Source organism: Leguminivora glycinivorella, chromosome 4 (assembly GCF_023078275.1).
Source record: "Leguminivora glycinivorella isolate SPB_JAAS2020 chromosome 4, LegGlyc_1.1, whole genome shotgun sequence".
Classification (NCBI taxonomy): Eukaryota; Metazoa; Arthropoda; class Insecta; order Lepidoptera; family Tortricidae; genus Leguminivora; species Leguminivora glycinivorella.
This window is the reverse complement of record NC_062974.1, coordinates 12,706,463-12,724,220: the sequence shown is the minus strand read 5'-3', so window position 1 is coordinate 12,724,220 and position 17,758 is coordinate 12,706,463. Positions and strand designations below refer to the sequence as shown.

The 17,758-nt window shown below is 37.6% G+C and overlaps 1 protein-coding gene across 3 annotated transcripts; it reads left to right on the top strand.

Moving 5' to 3' along the window:
- The first annotated feature begins 229 nt into the window (after positions 1-229).
- LOC125225285 (chromodomain-helicase-DNA-binding protein 1) lies at positions 230-16,665 on the top strand. 3 transcript variants are annotated; one of them, XM_048128919.1, is made up of 24 exons: positions 230-636; positions 1,713-1,801; positions 1,873-2,229; positions 2,314-2,493; positions 2,617-2,798; positions 2,936-3,265; positions 3,824-4,074; positions 4,161-4,274; positions 4,364-4,528; positions 4,635-4,915; positions 5,223-5,580; positions 5,674-6,048; positions 6,218-6,469; positions 6,701-6,868; positions 7,077-7,197; positions 7,355-7,530; positions 10,813-10,984; positions 11,332-11,494; positions 11,582-11,948; positions 12,139-12,360; positions 12,764-13,078; positions 13,438-13,649; positions 13,842-14,180; positions 15,725-16,665. In XM_048128919.1, the coding sequence occupies exons 1-24, from the start codon at positions 628-630 to the stop codon at positions 15,924-15,926; spliced, it is 5,400 nt and encodes a 1,799-aa protein (XP_047984876.1). In that variant the 5' UTR covers positions 230-627; the 3' UTR covers positions 15,927-16,665. The 3 variants fall into 3 exon arrangements, with proteins under 3 accessions (XP_047984876.1, XP_047984877.1, XP_047984875.1); XM_048128920.1 differs by having other exon boundaries at positions 2,614-2,798; positions 13,902-14,180; XM_048128918.1 differs by having other exon boundaries at positions 2,614-2,798.
- Positions 16,666-17,758: the final 1,093 nt, after the last annotated feature.

The window sequence follows — 17,758 nt, the reverse complement described above, 5'->3', positions numbered from 1 at the left end:
CAGAACACAGCAAGATCGCGATCCAATATGCGTTACTAGATATAGAAACAAGCAATTTCCTATACCAATGAGTTGGAACCAGGCTGGCACTTTAATTTGTTTGTTTAGAGTGTTTATTATTTTATTTTAGTATTTAACTTTTTTAAACAGCGGAAGTGGCGTAGTTACAAACTATGGTCACACTGACTTTTTTTTCTACATCTACATTTTCCAGCCAGCCAGGCGGACAGATGGCAATATGGCTGTAGCTTTCAAGTTTCGCTGGTAGTGTGCGGTGCTCACATCGTTTCTAGTGTGATCGAAGCAAATCGGACGACTCAAAGTTTCTGTTTTAATTTTTTTAGCTGTCGTTGCTCATGTTTACATTGGTTTAACCAAATTTTTGTATATAAATTTCTGGTTTTTCAACTCCTTCGTCATCAGATTCATGCGACGACAAAATGGCGTCGCTTGACAAGATTTTACTGCAAATTTATTTTTCATATTTTATTGGTTTAACATAGAAAAATGTTTGAAAACATAATTTCAAGATATTATTTGTGCTTTTTCTCAATGAAATCTCGTATTGAAATTTATTTCATTTATCAATTTTCTTAGTAATAGTGAAATCAACTTATTTTCTTCAAAATGCACCTGGTAAGTGTTATTGAGGCTTATTTAATTAATATTTCGTGTATTTCATTACTTTATTTAACAATTTATGTTTTCAACATTGGTGGAAACTTCTAGAAGTCTTGGGTGTGGCTCTGATTGAAGGTGAATTTTTGAGACGTAATTTCAGTTTTAAGGGTTTTTGTGATTGTTTACAACAGATTTCGCAGTATTTATGTATGAAAATGTTGTTATAGAGTTCAATAATGACCTTTCTTTCGTTCTTTGTTACGTAACCTTTCTATACTGGGAAATAAAAATGGATTTGGATGAGGGTCCCTTTTTGCAATTTGCTTTTGAAAATTGGTCTTGATATTGTGTGCCCATGTAAATAAAGAATAGTTGAGGTTATGTTACAAAAGTCTGCCCTATTCAAGTGCCTTTTATGTACTTAAAATAGCCTAGATTCTGTGGAGTAGTAGGATACAATATTTGTTAAAATTAACCATGCAAATACTGAAATTCATTAACTTTTTACTAAAAACATATAGAATTTGAGGTTATACTTTCATTCATTATGATAATTTTTTGTTATTCTGTGTGTTTTTTGTGCTTTGTGCTTGCTGTCTATATTTTAGTGGATTTTATGGGGCAGAACAGATACACCGCTTTGGACCTTACTGCATCTTCAGTGCAGCGGCCACTCGGTGACTAATGTAGTTCATATATCTACCTCGGTCTTCAGTTAATTTCTTTGTATTTCTTCTAAACTTTAAATTGTAGTCAAAATGATCTGCCAAAAGTATATTGATAAACATAACTCAAATTGTCACCTCGGCTGTCAAATTTTACCATGTACGATTTATTAACCTCCTCCTTTTTTTGAAGTCTGTTAAAAATGGTTTGACTAGACGAAAACTTATGTATCGGGGCTAGTACTCAAGGCTCTCAAAAAGTGTAGCTATTTTGAGTTATTCAAATAAAACAACATAAATAGCAATAAGTTTATTACAAATTGTGTATGTTTTGATTTCGTGGCAAATTGATATAAAATTATATTTCCATTAATCTTATTTCACATAATGATATGCCAAATTAAGGTTGTGAATTTATCCTTTTAGAATGGCTCAATGAAAGAATCTGGGAGTGATTCCGCAAGTGAGAAAGGTGACAAATCTGAATCAAGTGGATCTGGTTCAGGAAGTGACAGGTATGGTAATATTTGATCCCAATTTAAATGATTAAAAATCAGCAGAATTAATAACTTGTTTTGTTTAACAGTGATAGTGGCTCCAGTTCTTCAGGATCTGGTTCAGAAGGCAAGTCAGGGTCTGAAAAATCATCAGCACATGATGGGCATCAAAGTGACTACTCCAAATCTTCACCTAAAAATAGTATCGCAAATTCTACTAAATCAGATCATCATAGTGATAAAGACTCCTCTGATGACTTCCACTCGAAGACTAAAACAACAAATAATCATGATAAAGTGAATTCTGAATTCTGGGAGGATAATCCTGACATTTATGGCATAAGAAGATCAGGTAGATCTCGAAAGAAGCCTGATCGACTTAAAGTAGCAGATAGTGATTCCAGTGATAAAGGGCAAAGTCAGAACAGAAAGAGCAGAAAAAGAAGGTACCAATTCTATTTATTGTTTAATCTTACTGAAATTGTTGTTGTAATTTCTTGAATTGATATAGCTTACATTTTGTGTTGTAGTGACTCATGGAATTCAGATTCATCAGATAGTGATAGTGACATGAAAGGTTCTCCTCCCCCACCTTCAAAACGACCTGGCCAAAGAAGTGTACCTCTTAGAAAAAAGAAGCCAGCTAGAAGAAGAAGGTTGTCTAGTGAAGATGATGAAAGTACTGAAGGCTCTGATGAAGAATCACAAAGGTAAACAACTTTTCTAGTGTCAATTTTTAATAACATCTTTTTTGAAGGGTGAGCTGTGTGAGTTCATGACATGTGGTGTTTTGAGTTTTCTCATAGTTCATAAATCTTATTTTGAAACAGTAGGGGAGCAACACGTCGAGCTGCAGCAGCTGTTAGTTATAAGGAAGCTAGTGATGAACAAACTGATTCATCAGATCTTTTGGATCCTGTAGAAGGTGAAGGTGAAGCTGAAGCGGAACCTGAAGTTGAAGACCACAGTGAAACTATTGAAAGGGTTTTAGGTCACCGAAGAGGAAAAAAGGGAGGTAAGATTTTCTTCAAAAATAATGTTGTTTTATGAACCATAAATATATTTTTATATTATATTTGGTGAGTTGTAATGTGCATATAGGTGCAGATATCCATGTAAAATTTTAGCTAATGTCTTCTTATCATTGTGCAGTCACTGGGAATGTGACTACAATATACTACATAGAAGAAAATGGAGATCCCAATGAAGGGTGCGACCCTACTGATGAAGAGTCAACGGAACCTCAGTACCTGATCAAATGGAAGGGTTGGTCTCACATACATAACACATGGGAGTCAGAAAAATCATTAGCTGAACAAAAAGTTAAAGGCCTTAAGAAATTAGAAAACTATATTAAAAAAGAGTCAGAATTGTCTTGGTGGAGGAAACAAGCTGGCCCTGAAGATATTGATTATTATGAATGTCAAGCCGAATTACAACAAGAATTAGTAAAGACTTACAACAATGTTGAACGAATTATAGGTAAATATTTGTAATTATTGCACAAACAGTCATATAATTTATTTCATACTAGTATGTTTTACCACTGCTTCTAGTAATGACACTTTCAAAAATGTTAAGTCTAAGCTACACTTACGGCATGTATTCATGAAATGATGGTTGACTAAAAACCTTCCCCTATTTCTGTCACAGTCTCATAGGTACCCAAATTATTTACATATATGTGATAAAATTGTAAATTAAATAAATAAATAATAAATAAATATTGGGGACACCTTACACAGATCAACTTAGCCCCAAACTAAGCAAAGCTTGTACTATGGGTGCTAAGCGACGATATACATACTTAAATAGATAATACATACTTATATACATAGAAAACATCCATGACTCAGGAACAAATATCTGTGCTCATCACACAAATAAATGCCCTTACCGGGATTCGAACCCAGGACCGCGGCTCAGCAGGCAGGGTCACTACCGACTGAGCCAGACCGGTCGTTAAAAGTTTAGTGTATTTCATGAAAACATTTAATGTACCATATTTGATTCTTATTAAATTAATTATGTTTATTGTAGCTGAGCAAACTAGAGAAATAGAAGGTGGTGGAACTGCTCATGAATATTTCTGTAAATGGGAATCTCTCCCTTATGCTGACGCAACCTGGGAAGATTCTGCCCTGATAGAGAGAAAATGGCCAGTTCAAGTGGAACAATTTAAGGCTAGAGAAGGAGCTAACACTACTCCCTCAAGACATTGCCCTGTTCTAAGAAGAAGGCCCAAGTTTCATCAAGTCAAATCACAACCAGAGTATTTGGGGTCTGATCAGGTATGTGATTTTACACATTTTGTCTTTGCATGCTTTAAATTGGGTTAGTTGTTTAAATGACTAATATGCACTATTGTATTTTACAGACATACTGTTTAAGGGATTATCAAATGGATGGATTAAACTGGTTAATACATTCCTGGTGTAAAGACAACTCTGTAATTTTAGCTGATGAGATGGGCTTAGGAAAAACTATTCAGGTAATAATTACTCCACATATACATATTATGGAGTTTTTTTTTATTTGTACGTAAGTTATAATAAATACTAAACTCTATTTTTTTTTCAGACAATATCATTTTTATATTACCTATTTAAATCTCAACAACTGTATGGACCATTCCTGTGTGTTGTACCTTTAAGTACTATGACGGCGTGGCAGAGAGAGTTTCAGCAGTGGGCGCCTGATATCAATGTCGTTGTTTACATTGGTGACGTCATAAGCAGAGACATTGTAAGAATCCATAAAACTTATCTTCTGAATACCTGTTACTGTTTATTTTCCACGAAACTTATAAAAAATAGCAATTTAAAATTATTTAAGGTATTGTTGTTTATAGATCAGGCAGTTTGAATGGAGCTTTCATCCTTCGAAGAGATTAAAATTCAATGCCATCCTTACTACCTATGAAATATTGCTAAAAGACCGGCAATTTTTAAGACAATTTAGTTGGGCATGCTTGCTGGTAGATGAGGCTCACAGGTTAAAAAACGATGATTCGTTATTATACAAAGCCTTAAAAGAATTTGACACAAATCACAGACTACTAGTCACAGGTACTCCATTACAAAATTCCCTTAAGGAGCTATGGGCCCTTCTACACTTCATAATGCCTTACAAGTAAGTAGATACAAATTTTCTTTATAACACTTTTCCAAGCACCAATATATAAACTTTTCCCATAAAGTCCAAATTATTATTATAAATACAACTTTTACACAAATCTATTATGAATTTTAAATCCGAATCACAGTTACATTTTTGATGTTCACAAAACGCCGCCATTCTAAATTCTTATAGTGCAATCTATTATGAATTTTAAATCCGAATGCTAACGTTGAAATTGTATTGGCGCATATGTGGTAGATGGAAAAGGGTTAATTTAAAAACTTTTTCAGATCAGTTTTAAAATCATATTATATTTTAGGTTTGAATCATGGGAAGACTTTGAAAAAGACCATGAAGATGCTGCCACAAAGGGATATGAAAAACTACATAAGCAATTGGAACCCTTCATTCTCAGAAGGCAAAAGAAAGATGTAGAGAAATCTTTGCCTGCAAAAGTGGAGCAAATATTGAGGGTTGAAATGACTTCAATACAAAAACAATACTACAAATGGATCCTAACGAAGAATTACAGTGCTTTGCGCAAAGGCGTGAAGGGTTCTATAAACACGTTCATCAATATCGTGATAGAACTTAAAAAATGCTGTAATCATGCGCTTTTGACGAAACCTGAAGATTTCGAATCAAGAGCATCTCTTGCTACAACAGATGCCGTAGAGGTAAAATATCTTGGATAATAAATTAATAATTCATTAAAAAGTTTCTTAAGTTTATTTTTTTAATAAAGTTGCTAATATTTATTTTTGTTACAGAAATTATTGAGAGGATCAGGAAAACTTCTTCTATTGGACAAACTGCTATGTAGGTTAAAAGAGACTGGACATCGGGTGTTAATATTCTCACAAATGGTGCGGATGTTGGACATCTTGGCGGAATATTTACAAAGACGACATTTCCCCTTTCAACGTTTAGATGGCAGCATTAAAGGGGAAATTAGAAAGCAAGCTCTCGATCATTTTAATGCAGAGGGTTCAAACGATTTTTGTTTCCTCCTTTCTACAAGAGCTGGCGGGTTAGGTATTAATTTGGCTACTGCTGATACTGTGATAATATTTGATTCTGATTGGAATCCACAAAACGATTTGCAAGCTCAAGCTCGTGCACATCGAATTGGTCAGAAAAATCAGGTAATTCTTGTAACATTACTTATACATTTAGTAATACTGTTTTTAGCTTTCTCTGATCATCAAATTTTCGGAATTGATTCTTTGAGAGGTACCTTTTTTGCTGTATTTAATGGCTTTCAATTTATTTCTGTCTTACATCACATAAAAATCTCGATTTTATTTGTCATAGGTAAACATTTACCGGTTAGTCACCGCGCGATCCGTGGAAGAGGACATCGTAGAACGCGCGAAACGGAAAATGGTGCTAGATCATCTCGTCATCCAGAGGATGGACACGACTGGCAGGACCGTCCTCAACAAGCGGGACTCCTCCGGCACGACGGCGAATAACCCTTTCAATAAGGAGGACTTGAACGCTATTCTGAAGTTCGGCGCTGAGGAACTGTTCAAGGATGACGATGAAAACGATGAGGAGCCTGTCGTAAGTTACATTTTTTATTGGGAACTACTTAGAGGTGTTAGTAATTACTTGAAACAGATTGTAAAAAAATACCTCTTAGAACTATTAATACCTCTTAGTCAGTTGATTATGACAGGTGAGGGAGATATTCTCCACAGTTACAAGCACATTCTGTTATTTGTAATATTTGTAGTACATATTTAGGGAAGATTACCTATACCTGTTTATTATAGTCTTATTCTTTGGTTTCAGTGTGATATAGATGAGATTTTGCAACGCGCCGAAACTCGTGATGAGGGCCCGGCTATGGTAGGAGATGAACTCTTGTCAGCATTCAAAGTCGCCAGTTTCGCATTTGATGAAGAGAAAGCTGTTATGGAGGTCAAAAAAGAAGCTACGGAAGAGGAAAGCAAAGACTGGGTATGTTTAATAAATCATCAGACACCAAACCTTCAGGCAGGCACTCTGTCAGTCGCTTTCGCTGCCTACGGAATTTCGAATGTAATATAGCAGAGAGAGCGCGCTATATTGAATGTGTTAGAATGTGAAATAATGTTGAGATGACTTATTTTAAATATTTTTGTATAACTTATATGTAGAAAAATACATGGTATGGTTTACTTTTTAGGATGATATAATCCCCGAAAACGTGCGAAAGACAATTGCGGAGGAAGAAAAGAACAAGGAAATGGAAGATTTATACTTACCACCCAGAAGAAAGAATTTACAAAACAATAGCGCAGAAAGCAGTAAGTTGCGAATATTTCTCTCAATGATGATAATATATGTATAATTATGTTCTTATGAATGAGCTTTCTGGAGATTGTGTAGGCAGATGCAGAAAAAATTTTCACCTCTGCATCTGACTGTTGTTTAGAATAATAATAAGACGTACACTATTTGTAGGACGTAATCGAAAGCGTGGCGGCCGAGCCTCGGGAGCCGAAGGTGACGGCGAGGGCGAGGCGGACGAGAGCTACGCGTCCGAGGGCGACGCCAGCGCCGACGACGACCGCCCGCGCAAGCGCGGCCGTCCGCCCGCCTCTCACAGGGAGAAGATCAAGGGATTCACGGATCAAGAGGTACCTACATCATTATTCTTTTCAATCCGCACTATTGTGGTTACGTAAATGTAGATGTAGTGTATGGGGCGCCTGGCCGGAAACAGGCGGGGGCTGTTGATCACTGATGCGTTCATTCAGCCCAATTCCCTGGAGTTGGGTTACTGTGGTTACCTAAATTTAATATGTTGCTCGTTAGCGTAAACGTCTCGGATGAAATGTCATTTTTAGGGTTCCGTACCAAAGAGGTACAAAAGGAACCCTTATGGCGCCGATTTGTCCGTCTGTCTGTCCGTCTGTCACAGTACTAAATATGCCGAGAACTGCTTATGCTATCAATATGAAATTTGGAATATTTGTGAACATTGTTAACGACTACAAATTAAAGGTATTTTTTTTAAATTAATCAATTATGAAATAAAACTATGGAAACGGATTAAATCGCGTATAATGAATTTAAAATACATCCCGACGTTTCGAACTCTTTACAGCGTTCGTGGTCAACGGGTGACTGAGGAAAAATTAAAATGTGCAAAAGCTACCCACTTACAAGAAATATTAACGAACCATGACCACAAATAATATAGATTTCTAAGGCAGGTTCACACACTATTAATAAAGCTAGTTATACAATATTCAAAAAATTTTACCATTACTCTGTTAAAAAAAAAAAAAATAATTAACCAATTAATCTACACAAAATTGACAAAGAAACAAACTGCAAATGTCCAACACCATACAACACAAATGCCTCACAGCCTTCGTCGTGCTTGTTCCATTATCAGATGTACTACTGGATCCCAAGCCGGTGGTAAAGTAAAGCCATCCTCTCTATTAAAGTTTGGATATTTCTTGATCTCAATGGCCTCTCGCAACATTCTGGGTATATATCGCTTCTCCTTAGCGAGAACCAGAGGCTTGTCAAACTTTATAGCATGATTGACTTTATCCATGACATGTTCAGAGACTGCAGACCTTTGCCGACGGTGCTTGACATCCGCTATGTGTTCCTTCACCCGTGTGGAAATGCTTCGTTTCGTCTGTCCCACATATGACAGGCCGCACTCACAGTCTAGCCTGTACACTCCCGCGCTTTGTAGAGGAGTTTGACATTTCACAGGCCTCAGGAATTGGGACATCTTCTTCATAGGCTTGAAATAAGTTTTAATAGAAGCCCGTTTCAAGATGTGGCTGATCCTATCTGTGACCCCTCTAACAAAAGGGAGAATTGCAGGCCGGCGCTCGACTGTAGGGATCTTCAAACGGGCCTTCTGCTTGACACGCGGTATCTTGAGCTCGTTCGCCAACAGCGCCTGCCTGGCATGTCGAAGCTCCGTGGTCAAATGTTGGTCGTCACATATCCTTTGGGCTCTCTGAAACAAAGATTTGCCTACAGTAGCTAGTTGACTGGGATGGTGGTGGGATTTGCCATTTAAGTACCTGGGTACTAAGATACCGCGTGTCAAGCAGAAGGCCCGTTTGAAGATCCCTACAGTCGAGCGCCGGCCTGCAATTCTCCCTTTTGTTAGAGGGGTCACAGATAGGATCAGCCACATCTTGAAACGGGCTTCTATTAAAACTTATTTCAAGCCTATGAAGAAGATGTCCCAATTCCTGAGGCCTGTGAAATGTCAAACTCCTCTACAAAGCGCGGGAGTGTACAGGCTAGACTGTGAGTGCGGCCTGTCATATGTGGGACAGACGAAACGAAGCATTTCCACACGGGTGAAGGAACACATAGCGGATGTCAAGCACCGTCGGCAAAGGTCTGCAGTCTCTGAACATGTCATGGATAAAGTCAATCATGCTATAAAGTTTGACAAGCCTCTGGTTCTCGCTAAGGAGAAGCGATATATACCCAGAATGTTGCGAGAGGCCATTGAGATCAAGAAATATCCAAACTTTAATAGAGAGGATGGCTTTACTTTACCACCGGCTTGGGATCCAGTAGTACATCTGATAATGGAACAAGCACGACGAAGGCTGTGAGGCATTTGTGTTGTATGGTGTTGGACATTTGCAGTTTGTTTCTTTGTCAATTTTGTGTAGATTAATTGGTTAATTTTTTTTTTTTTTTTTTTTTTTAACAGAGTAATGGTAAAATTTTTTGAATATTGTATAACTAGCTTTATTAATAGTGTGTGAACCTGCCTTAGAAATCTATATTATTTGTGGTCATGGTTCGTTAATATTTCTTGTAAGTGGGTAGCTTTTGCACATTTTAATTTTTCCTCAGTCACCCGTTGACCACGAACGCTGTAAAGAGTTCGAAACGTCGGGATGTATTTTAAATTCATTATACGCGATTTAATCCGTTTCCATAGTTTTATTTCATGAGTAACTATCGCGGTAACCGAAGACAATATTAATCAATTATATTAATTATAGAAAATGGCCAAAACAAAATGAAAGGGGGGCAAACTGTAAATGTCAAGTTACTAGGTCAAGTGAGCAATCGTTAGAAACAGCTCAAATTGTACATATCAAAACTATTTTTTATAATTTTTTGTAGTGGAGAAAAAAAATAATGAAGGAAAATGTAAAAAAAAATAGCCCCCCCCCCCTTATCTCCGAAGTTTACCAACGAAAAATGAATTTATGCTAATTTAGCGAAATTTTGGTTTTATGCTAAATATTACAGGAAAAATAAAATAGTGTCTGTAATTTGGAAACTTTTTTTATAAAAAAAACTTTCCAGATTTTAACTTTCAATTTAATCACTCTTGCGGATGTATATCTTAATTCTAATTAATACAAGAGTTAACGTAAAAAAAATATATTTTAATTAAAGTAAAAACTGTCGAAATCGGTTAACATCATAAAGAATAACCCCTGAAAAACCAACATACTATACAGGTCGCGCAAATTAGCGAATTCACCGAGAGATGGCGCTATACCTATACTTTCTAGTCAGTTATATGAGAAACATGATTATTTTAATTACTGAAAGTTTATACGGTTACGGAACCCTCGGTGGGCGAGTTTGCACTCGCACTTGGCCGGTTTTTTTATTCTAGTTATTAACATTTGGGAGCGCTGTTTACTTTTACAAAATAAATCTCATTTTCCGTGACGTTTATCCTATTGAGTACAAAGAAAACTATGACATAGGACACCCCAAAATTCAGCAAGAAACTTGATGATGTTCAAATAATGAACATTGGAATAATTGATTTTAGTCCATAATCCATCTCCAATCATTATAACATTTATGACCTGTAGCATCTAAATAATCATATATAAGCTGAAAATATTTGCTTGAGGTGAACCAGTTTAGTAATAAATGTATGATTTCTTGCACAGATAAGAAGATTTGTGAAGAGTTACAAGAAATTTTCTGCGCCTCTGAAACATCTTGATAGTATAGCATGTGATGCTGAACTACAAGAAAAGCCGTTGGCAGAATTAAAGAAGCTCGGCGAGATACTTCAAGAGAGGTGTAAGGCTGTCTTAAATGATACTTCGGAACAGACAAGTAAGTTAGGTTTCTTCATTTTAGTATATAAATTATATTATAAGTAATTATAGAAGACAAGTCGGTATAATACCACAGCACAGATAAAATACAAGTACGAATTTTATTGTGTCTCTCCATTTCTTCATGACACCTTTGGGGCTAAAAGGCAGGTGTCAGGTTGTCTCCACTCATAATACCACAGTGAAATAATTGTAGTCACATATGTTCAGTTTACTAGTGTAGTTTCCGATTAAAATAACATAAGACTAATTAAATCATTGTGAGTTTAGCATTTCTTTAGAATTTTCCCAACCCTCTCATTTATTTCTAATCATGCCTTACGCAATTTATCAATTTCGTTTCAGATGAACCAAGTGACGGGCGTAAAAATGCTAGAAAAACGTTTAAACTCGGAGGTGTACCTGTAAATGCCAAAACAATGGCAGCGTGCCAAGACGAGCTTGCTCCTTTAGACGGATTCTTGCCAGAGACTAAAGAAGAAAGGTTAAAATGGCAATTAGATTTCAGGTGAGATCGAGATCTTAATATATTATTTGCAAAAATAGAATGTGTCAAAATAACATGACTAAAATTTCTTGCTTATTTATTTATTAGGACAAGGCCACCTAATTTTGATGTTGAATGGACAGTAGCAGACGACTCGAAATTGCTTGCCGGTATTTATCAATACGGATTGGGATCTTGGGAGGCTATCAAAATGGATTCCTCCTTTGAGATTGGTGAGAAAATTCTGACCAATGAAGATAAGAAACCTCAAGCAAAGCATTTACAGTCAAGAGCAGATTATTTGCTGAAGCTTATCAAAAAACTTCTCGATCAGAAAAACGGGAAACAAAAACAAAGAAAGCCGCGAACAAAGCGAGGCAATAAAGAACCTGTTACTAAGGATATTATAGAAGATGATATTAGTTCTGCTGATGAAAAGAAACCAAATAAAACTAAAAATGAAAAGGCAGACAAGGTTAGTAATATTAAATTTAGTAACTTCTCAAATAAAGTGATAGTGAGATCCTCTAATTTTTGTTGAGTCAAATGTCAAATATGTAGGCATTTTCAAATCGTACTGTCTTGCGCAACGGCACTACACACTAGGCGTAAATGACTTTTCTTTTGTTTACATTTCTTCTATTTATCTTTTGTTTATATTTCAGAACAAAACAAAAGAAGAAATGTCACATGATGAAGGTAATGACAAGAAGGATAAAAACAAGAAACGCTCAAAGAAAGGCGACAAAGATCGGTTGAAAGGCGACAAAGCCAAAGGTCGTAAGAAACCTACAGCCGTAGGCAGCAGACCCATGCATTTTACTGCCAATCACGAGCCACGTGCCTTAGAGGTATTAGGAGATCTCGACCCTGCAGTTTTTGAAGAGGTAATAATTTACTGTTCTTAATAGCTTCCTGACACCAAAGAGGATCGAGTATTATAGAGAGTTACTGTCGAAGTAAAATGTGTAATCACAGTGCATAGACTGCCATCTCTTGACACAGGCTTAAAACTTTTGAACTTCAGTTTTGACAATTTGGTCCATATTCTTAGCAGCTCGATATGTGTTAAAATGTCAAACATTAATATTAGCGCCATGAGCGTACCCCAAAGGTGTAATGCCATCTAGGCCGCCGTACCTTTTTCTATATGGTACTGAGGTACGTTTTTTCTTAATCTGGCTATACGGAGTTATGTCTTTGCTGGCACTAAAAATTAATTGCTTCTCTACTTAAATAAAGTTCTATTTAAGTTAATAACTATCAGCTTAAGGTCTTTTCTTTTTTCAGTGTAAAGAAAAGATGAGACCAGTAAAGAAAGCTCTAAGAGCATTAGATAACCCAGACCAGACATTAACAGAGTCGGAACAAGTAACGAAAACCAGAACGTGTTTAACACAAATAGGAACTCAAATAGATATATGTTTAGAAGAATATCCAGATCCTGAGAAGAAAGTTGAATGGAGAAGTAATCTCTGGTACTTTGTTTCAAAATTTACAAATTTTGATGCAAAACAGTTGTATAAGTTGTATAAGTATGGTCTTAAGAAATCAGATACACCCACCAAACAAAAGAAAGATGTCAAACACAAAGAAAATGTTAAGGTAAGAAACGTAATGAATCATATGAAATTTTAATTAATTGGGCTACGGATGTTTCGCTAAATTATTGTCGCGATCTAGTAGAGAAACTGTCAATATCATACATAAATGTAAGCTCGACCATCCTTACGGGTCAGCTTTATTAGCCCCCACATCCACATCTAGCGTCTCGCGAGCGTAGCGTCGGCCCAACTGTATCGAAAAAGACGCCGTGTCGTCCCCCGTGTCGTCGCGGCGGCGTCAGGCTTTGCCGTACAGTTTGCCTAGATGTGGGGGGCCCGAAACCTGTTTTACTTAGAGGTATATTTTTAATGTCCTTTCAGAATATTAAAGCTGACTGTTATACAATATTATTCTTGCAGGTTAAGAACAATCACAACGCCAATAATCATGTAAAAAATAGTAAAGAGGCTAAAAATGGTGAAAATAATGTTAAGAAGGAGAAACGGCCCAAAATTGAGAAAAATAAGTCTGGAAAGACAACTGAAAAAATACCACACACATCGGGCGTTAAAAGAAAACTGGAAGAAGGTGAATGCGATCCAGAACCCAACGAAAATAAACGGCACGAAAGGTAATTATTAACGTTGTGACTTAATCGTATCTAATAACGGTAATCAATACTCACGCTCATTTTACATCCGTAGCGGTCACTCGCCTCGCATATATTTCATTTTCATCCACTGCATTCTAGCCTCAAACCTAACCACATAGTTTTACTACTCCTAGTACTTTCATCGCCATCTCGCTTTTTACATCCCTGCAGACATAAACACAAGCACTCGAGCAAGGATAGGAGCCTGAAGCGCGATGATTTGACCTACAGAGAACGTAGTCGATCGGAGCGGGAGCGAGATCGCGAGCGGGACCGAGACCGGGAGCGCGACAGGGAGCGCGATCGGGACCGCGACCGCTCGCGCACGCGGCGCGACAGCGGCGGAGTCACGCCGCGCGCGCGCGCCGCCTACCCGCCGCACGCGCACGCCGAGCACGCCGCGCACCCCGCGCACCCGCCGCACCCCGGCTCCGGCTGGACGCCGCCCGCCTACCCCGGCCCGCGCCAGTACCGCGGCGACCGCAACCCCCGCCCGCATGACAAGAGGAGGTACTATTTTATCTGTTAACGTGATAATTATACATACTCAGGGTGTCCACTTTCTGGAAAGTCAGGGAAAAGTCAGGGAAGCTCATAGTGGTCATGGAAAGTCAGGGAAATGATTTAAGAGGTCAGGGAAAAATTTGGCACCAAGAAAAAAAAACAAAAATTATTGAAAAATGTATATAATTTCTTGGGTTGGCCATATCCATAACAGCAAAGATGGATACAGGTAGTGATTTTAAGGCAACTCAGAATTGTCTCTTTAAACTTTTTATGACAAGTATAGTGCCTGGCCTCCATGCTCCATGCCAGTGATTACTAATGAGGGATATCTTCATGCTCTAGCTGACCTTAATTTATCTATATATATTTGTACAACATTCATAATGGGCGACATGAAAACGACAAAGTTACGTCGCTGTCCAAATTCTAAGTATCTATCCCACGTTCCAAAGCGGAGTTCTTCATAAAGCCAATGGCGTAAAACGTCACATAGAGGCGCAATTTTGTATGAGTCAAAGGAGCATAGGAGGATAATTAGCCTGACGATAAGAATCACTTTGAAACCTAAAGGCATGTCGTGGCAAAACACCTAAATGAGCATCCCGACTCTGACAACAAACAAAAAATTTCGCGCTCGCTTCGCTCGCGTTTACTACTTTTACATAGGTCATATTTTTGTTCTTGGTCAATACTTCGCGCCCACTACGATCGAAATCTCGTTTTCATTTCAAGCCTGCACTCCTGCTCGCTATGTTATGTGCTATCAGCTGCAAAAGTGCATGGCGAATTTGTCAATGAGTTCATTTATACTTTCTCCATGCAATTTTGCAGCTCACTGTATATAATAACTACTATCAGCCCCAAGGACGTATAAAAGTGGAAAATTTTTCGCGCTCGCTGCGCTCGCGATATTTTTTTACTACCACACCGTATCCAAGGGTGCCAAAACTCAAACTCGCTCTACCTTGATAGAGTGCACGGGCCGGCACTGGTATGGCCAAAAGTAAATGGCGATAACTACCAACTACAGATTTCGTTAATGTTAGTTTTATAAAACCAGAAATTAAAGTTTAATAGTTAACATAAAGGTAAAAAAAAAACCGTAGGTATATAAGTATGAACTGCCTTGAAAATTTTAATGTTTCGTACTTTACGTAGGTGTACAAACATATTCCAGAAAAAAATTAGCTGTGACAGACTGACAGACCGACGCACGAGTGATCCTATAAGGGTTCCGTTTTTCTAAAAAAAAACTGCTTTTTTCAGGTTTTTTCTTGTCAAGACAGAAAAAAACCGTTTTTTCCCGACCCTGAGCAAAAGTGGTAAAAATGTCATCATAGAATGAAAATTTGGTCAGGGAAATTTTCTTAAATGGTCATGGAAAGTCAGGGAAAGGTCAGGGAAATTTTTCTGGGTTTAGTAGTGGACACCCTGATACTGCACTATATTACGTAAATATGCTCATATAACAATAAGATGAGACAGTAATAATAATAGCCCTTATTTCTACAGATTTTTTACGATTATTAAAACTTTCAACTTTTTAGTCGGTACGGGTACGGCGGCATGGCGGGCAGCTACGGGGGCTACTACGACGGCGCGGCCATGCCGGGCGGCATGGGCTTCCCGCCCGCGCGCTCCTACCCCGAGGACTGGCGCGGCTACTCGCAGCCCGAGTACTATGACGAGCGCGACTACGAGCGCGAGGTCTACAGGAGGGACTACGACCGCCGCGCCCCTCCCACGTAAAACTTACCACATTGGTGACGCTTAACTGTAAATATAGTGTACATTCTAGTTTTAGTTAGTGATTAGACGTAATCTTTTCCCGTGGACGGCTGAACTGTGAAACTGTAAAGTGTAAGTGACAAATAGTGCTGTGGTTTTTATCTATGTGATAAGCGGAGCGCATAGTGTCTACGGAGACTTTGAATATTTCATTGACTGTGTTTTGTAAGTGAGACTGTATAGTAAATTTATTTATTACTGAATCTGTCTATTGTTAATGTACAGATTATAGATGAATACCATTGATTTTTTTTATATTACTTCAATTTGTTGCCGATTTTATCGCTTTAAAATATTTTACTGTAATCTGATTATCTATTTATTTGATGCCTCATCACGATAAACTTATATTTTAATTAGACAGAAACACAGGTGATATAGTTCATAGTGATTGTACAAAATTAGCGATTGTTAGTAAGCTTGCATATTATTCAAAATCATGTGCAATTTCAGAATGTATAGCTTGATGAAAGGGGCACATAAACTTTGTCATTGCATTTTAGCAGTGGACAGGAAAGAGTGTTTTTTTTGTACATTCGTTTCTCGTTCTACATGCATTTTCGAGTCCCATTGGGTCTCATACAGTCCTATTTTTATACATTATGTAAAGTCTTATTCTCTGTTACATGCAATTTAATTTAATGAGAGCATGGAAGCGTCTTAATGGTATAAACCATGATAATAAACATATTAAAGTTAATTGCGTTTTTTTCTTAAATATCAACCTAGCTGCCACCCTCTTTTCCTGGCCATTCGCCAGGTGCCACACACTTTGCTGTGTGCACCAAACGCACATGTGAGTTCAACGGACTATTACCCAGTGCCTCAAATATAAATTCCGGACTCATATGTGCGTCGAGGGCACTGGGTGAAAGCAAGTGAAAGTCACTAAATAGTATGACCGCATGTGTGCGTCATAATCATAATCATTTATTTTATAATATTAATATTACATGTCAATTATTTCCAAAAAGGCACAGGGAGAAAGTCACGGTGACGCATATATGCGTCGGTGACAGTGAATGAGTAAAGTGCGATATGAGCTAATCAGCAAAATTTAAATATGTAAATTAAAGAAAAGATACAAATAAATTAGACTGAAAACCAGCCGTCGTTTTGAAGCCTAAAAGTGCTCCTTTTTTTAAATGATTTGATTAACTCTGAAAGTAGGCGAAATTCAGAAAAGTTTGTGACATTTTATTCTTCTAATATGATGAGGAACTCGCTCTTAAAATTATTCGGTTTCCTCATGTTGCACCGTGTATATAACTCGGAGTGACAGGGACAGCGCGATGGCATTGACATTACGCCAGTGTGCAACATCAACAGTCAGTGCGGGAGCACCGTTACCTTAACAATATGTTATAAGGAAGGGTACAGTTCTGACGGTATTTCACTTTTCAGAGCTTATAACTGTAGGGTGCTAGGGTGGTAGTGGTAGTAGCGTTTGACCGCCTATCTAGGTCACAAATAAGCTGATGCTGGCTTGGGGTTTAACAGTGTCATTGCCAACATACTAATATTTATAAAAATAATGATGGTGTTCCATTTGACCCCGGTCAATGTGACTGACGTCATAATTATCCACTGCCTATTCCCATGTTTGTGCCCTGCCCGGTGTGGACAAATGGGAACATTAGTCTCATTATTACGTAATACGTTCCCTTTAATTGATACCAAAGGAATAAGGAAATTTTGTCGGTATCTAATACTGTACTGTACGGCTGTAAGTGAACGAGAATGTCATGACAATCATGACATTCTCGTTCACTTGTTAGCTTGGAATTATCCGG

Excerpts from the sequence above, each read along its gene's own strand:
- LOC125225285 (XM_048128918.1), top strand. Across the intron at positions 4,075-4,160 it reads AGTATTTGGGGTCTGATCAG|ACATACTGTTTAAGGGATTA; the intron begins GTATGTGATTTT and ends TGTATTTTACAG. Across the intron at positions 10,985-11,331 it reads TGATACTTCGGAACAGACAA|ATGAACCAAGTGACGGGCGT; the intron begins GTAAGTTAGGTT and ends ATTTCGTTTCAG.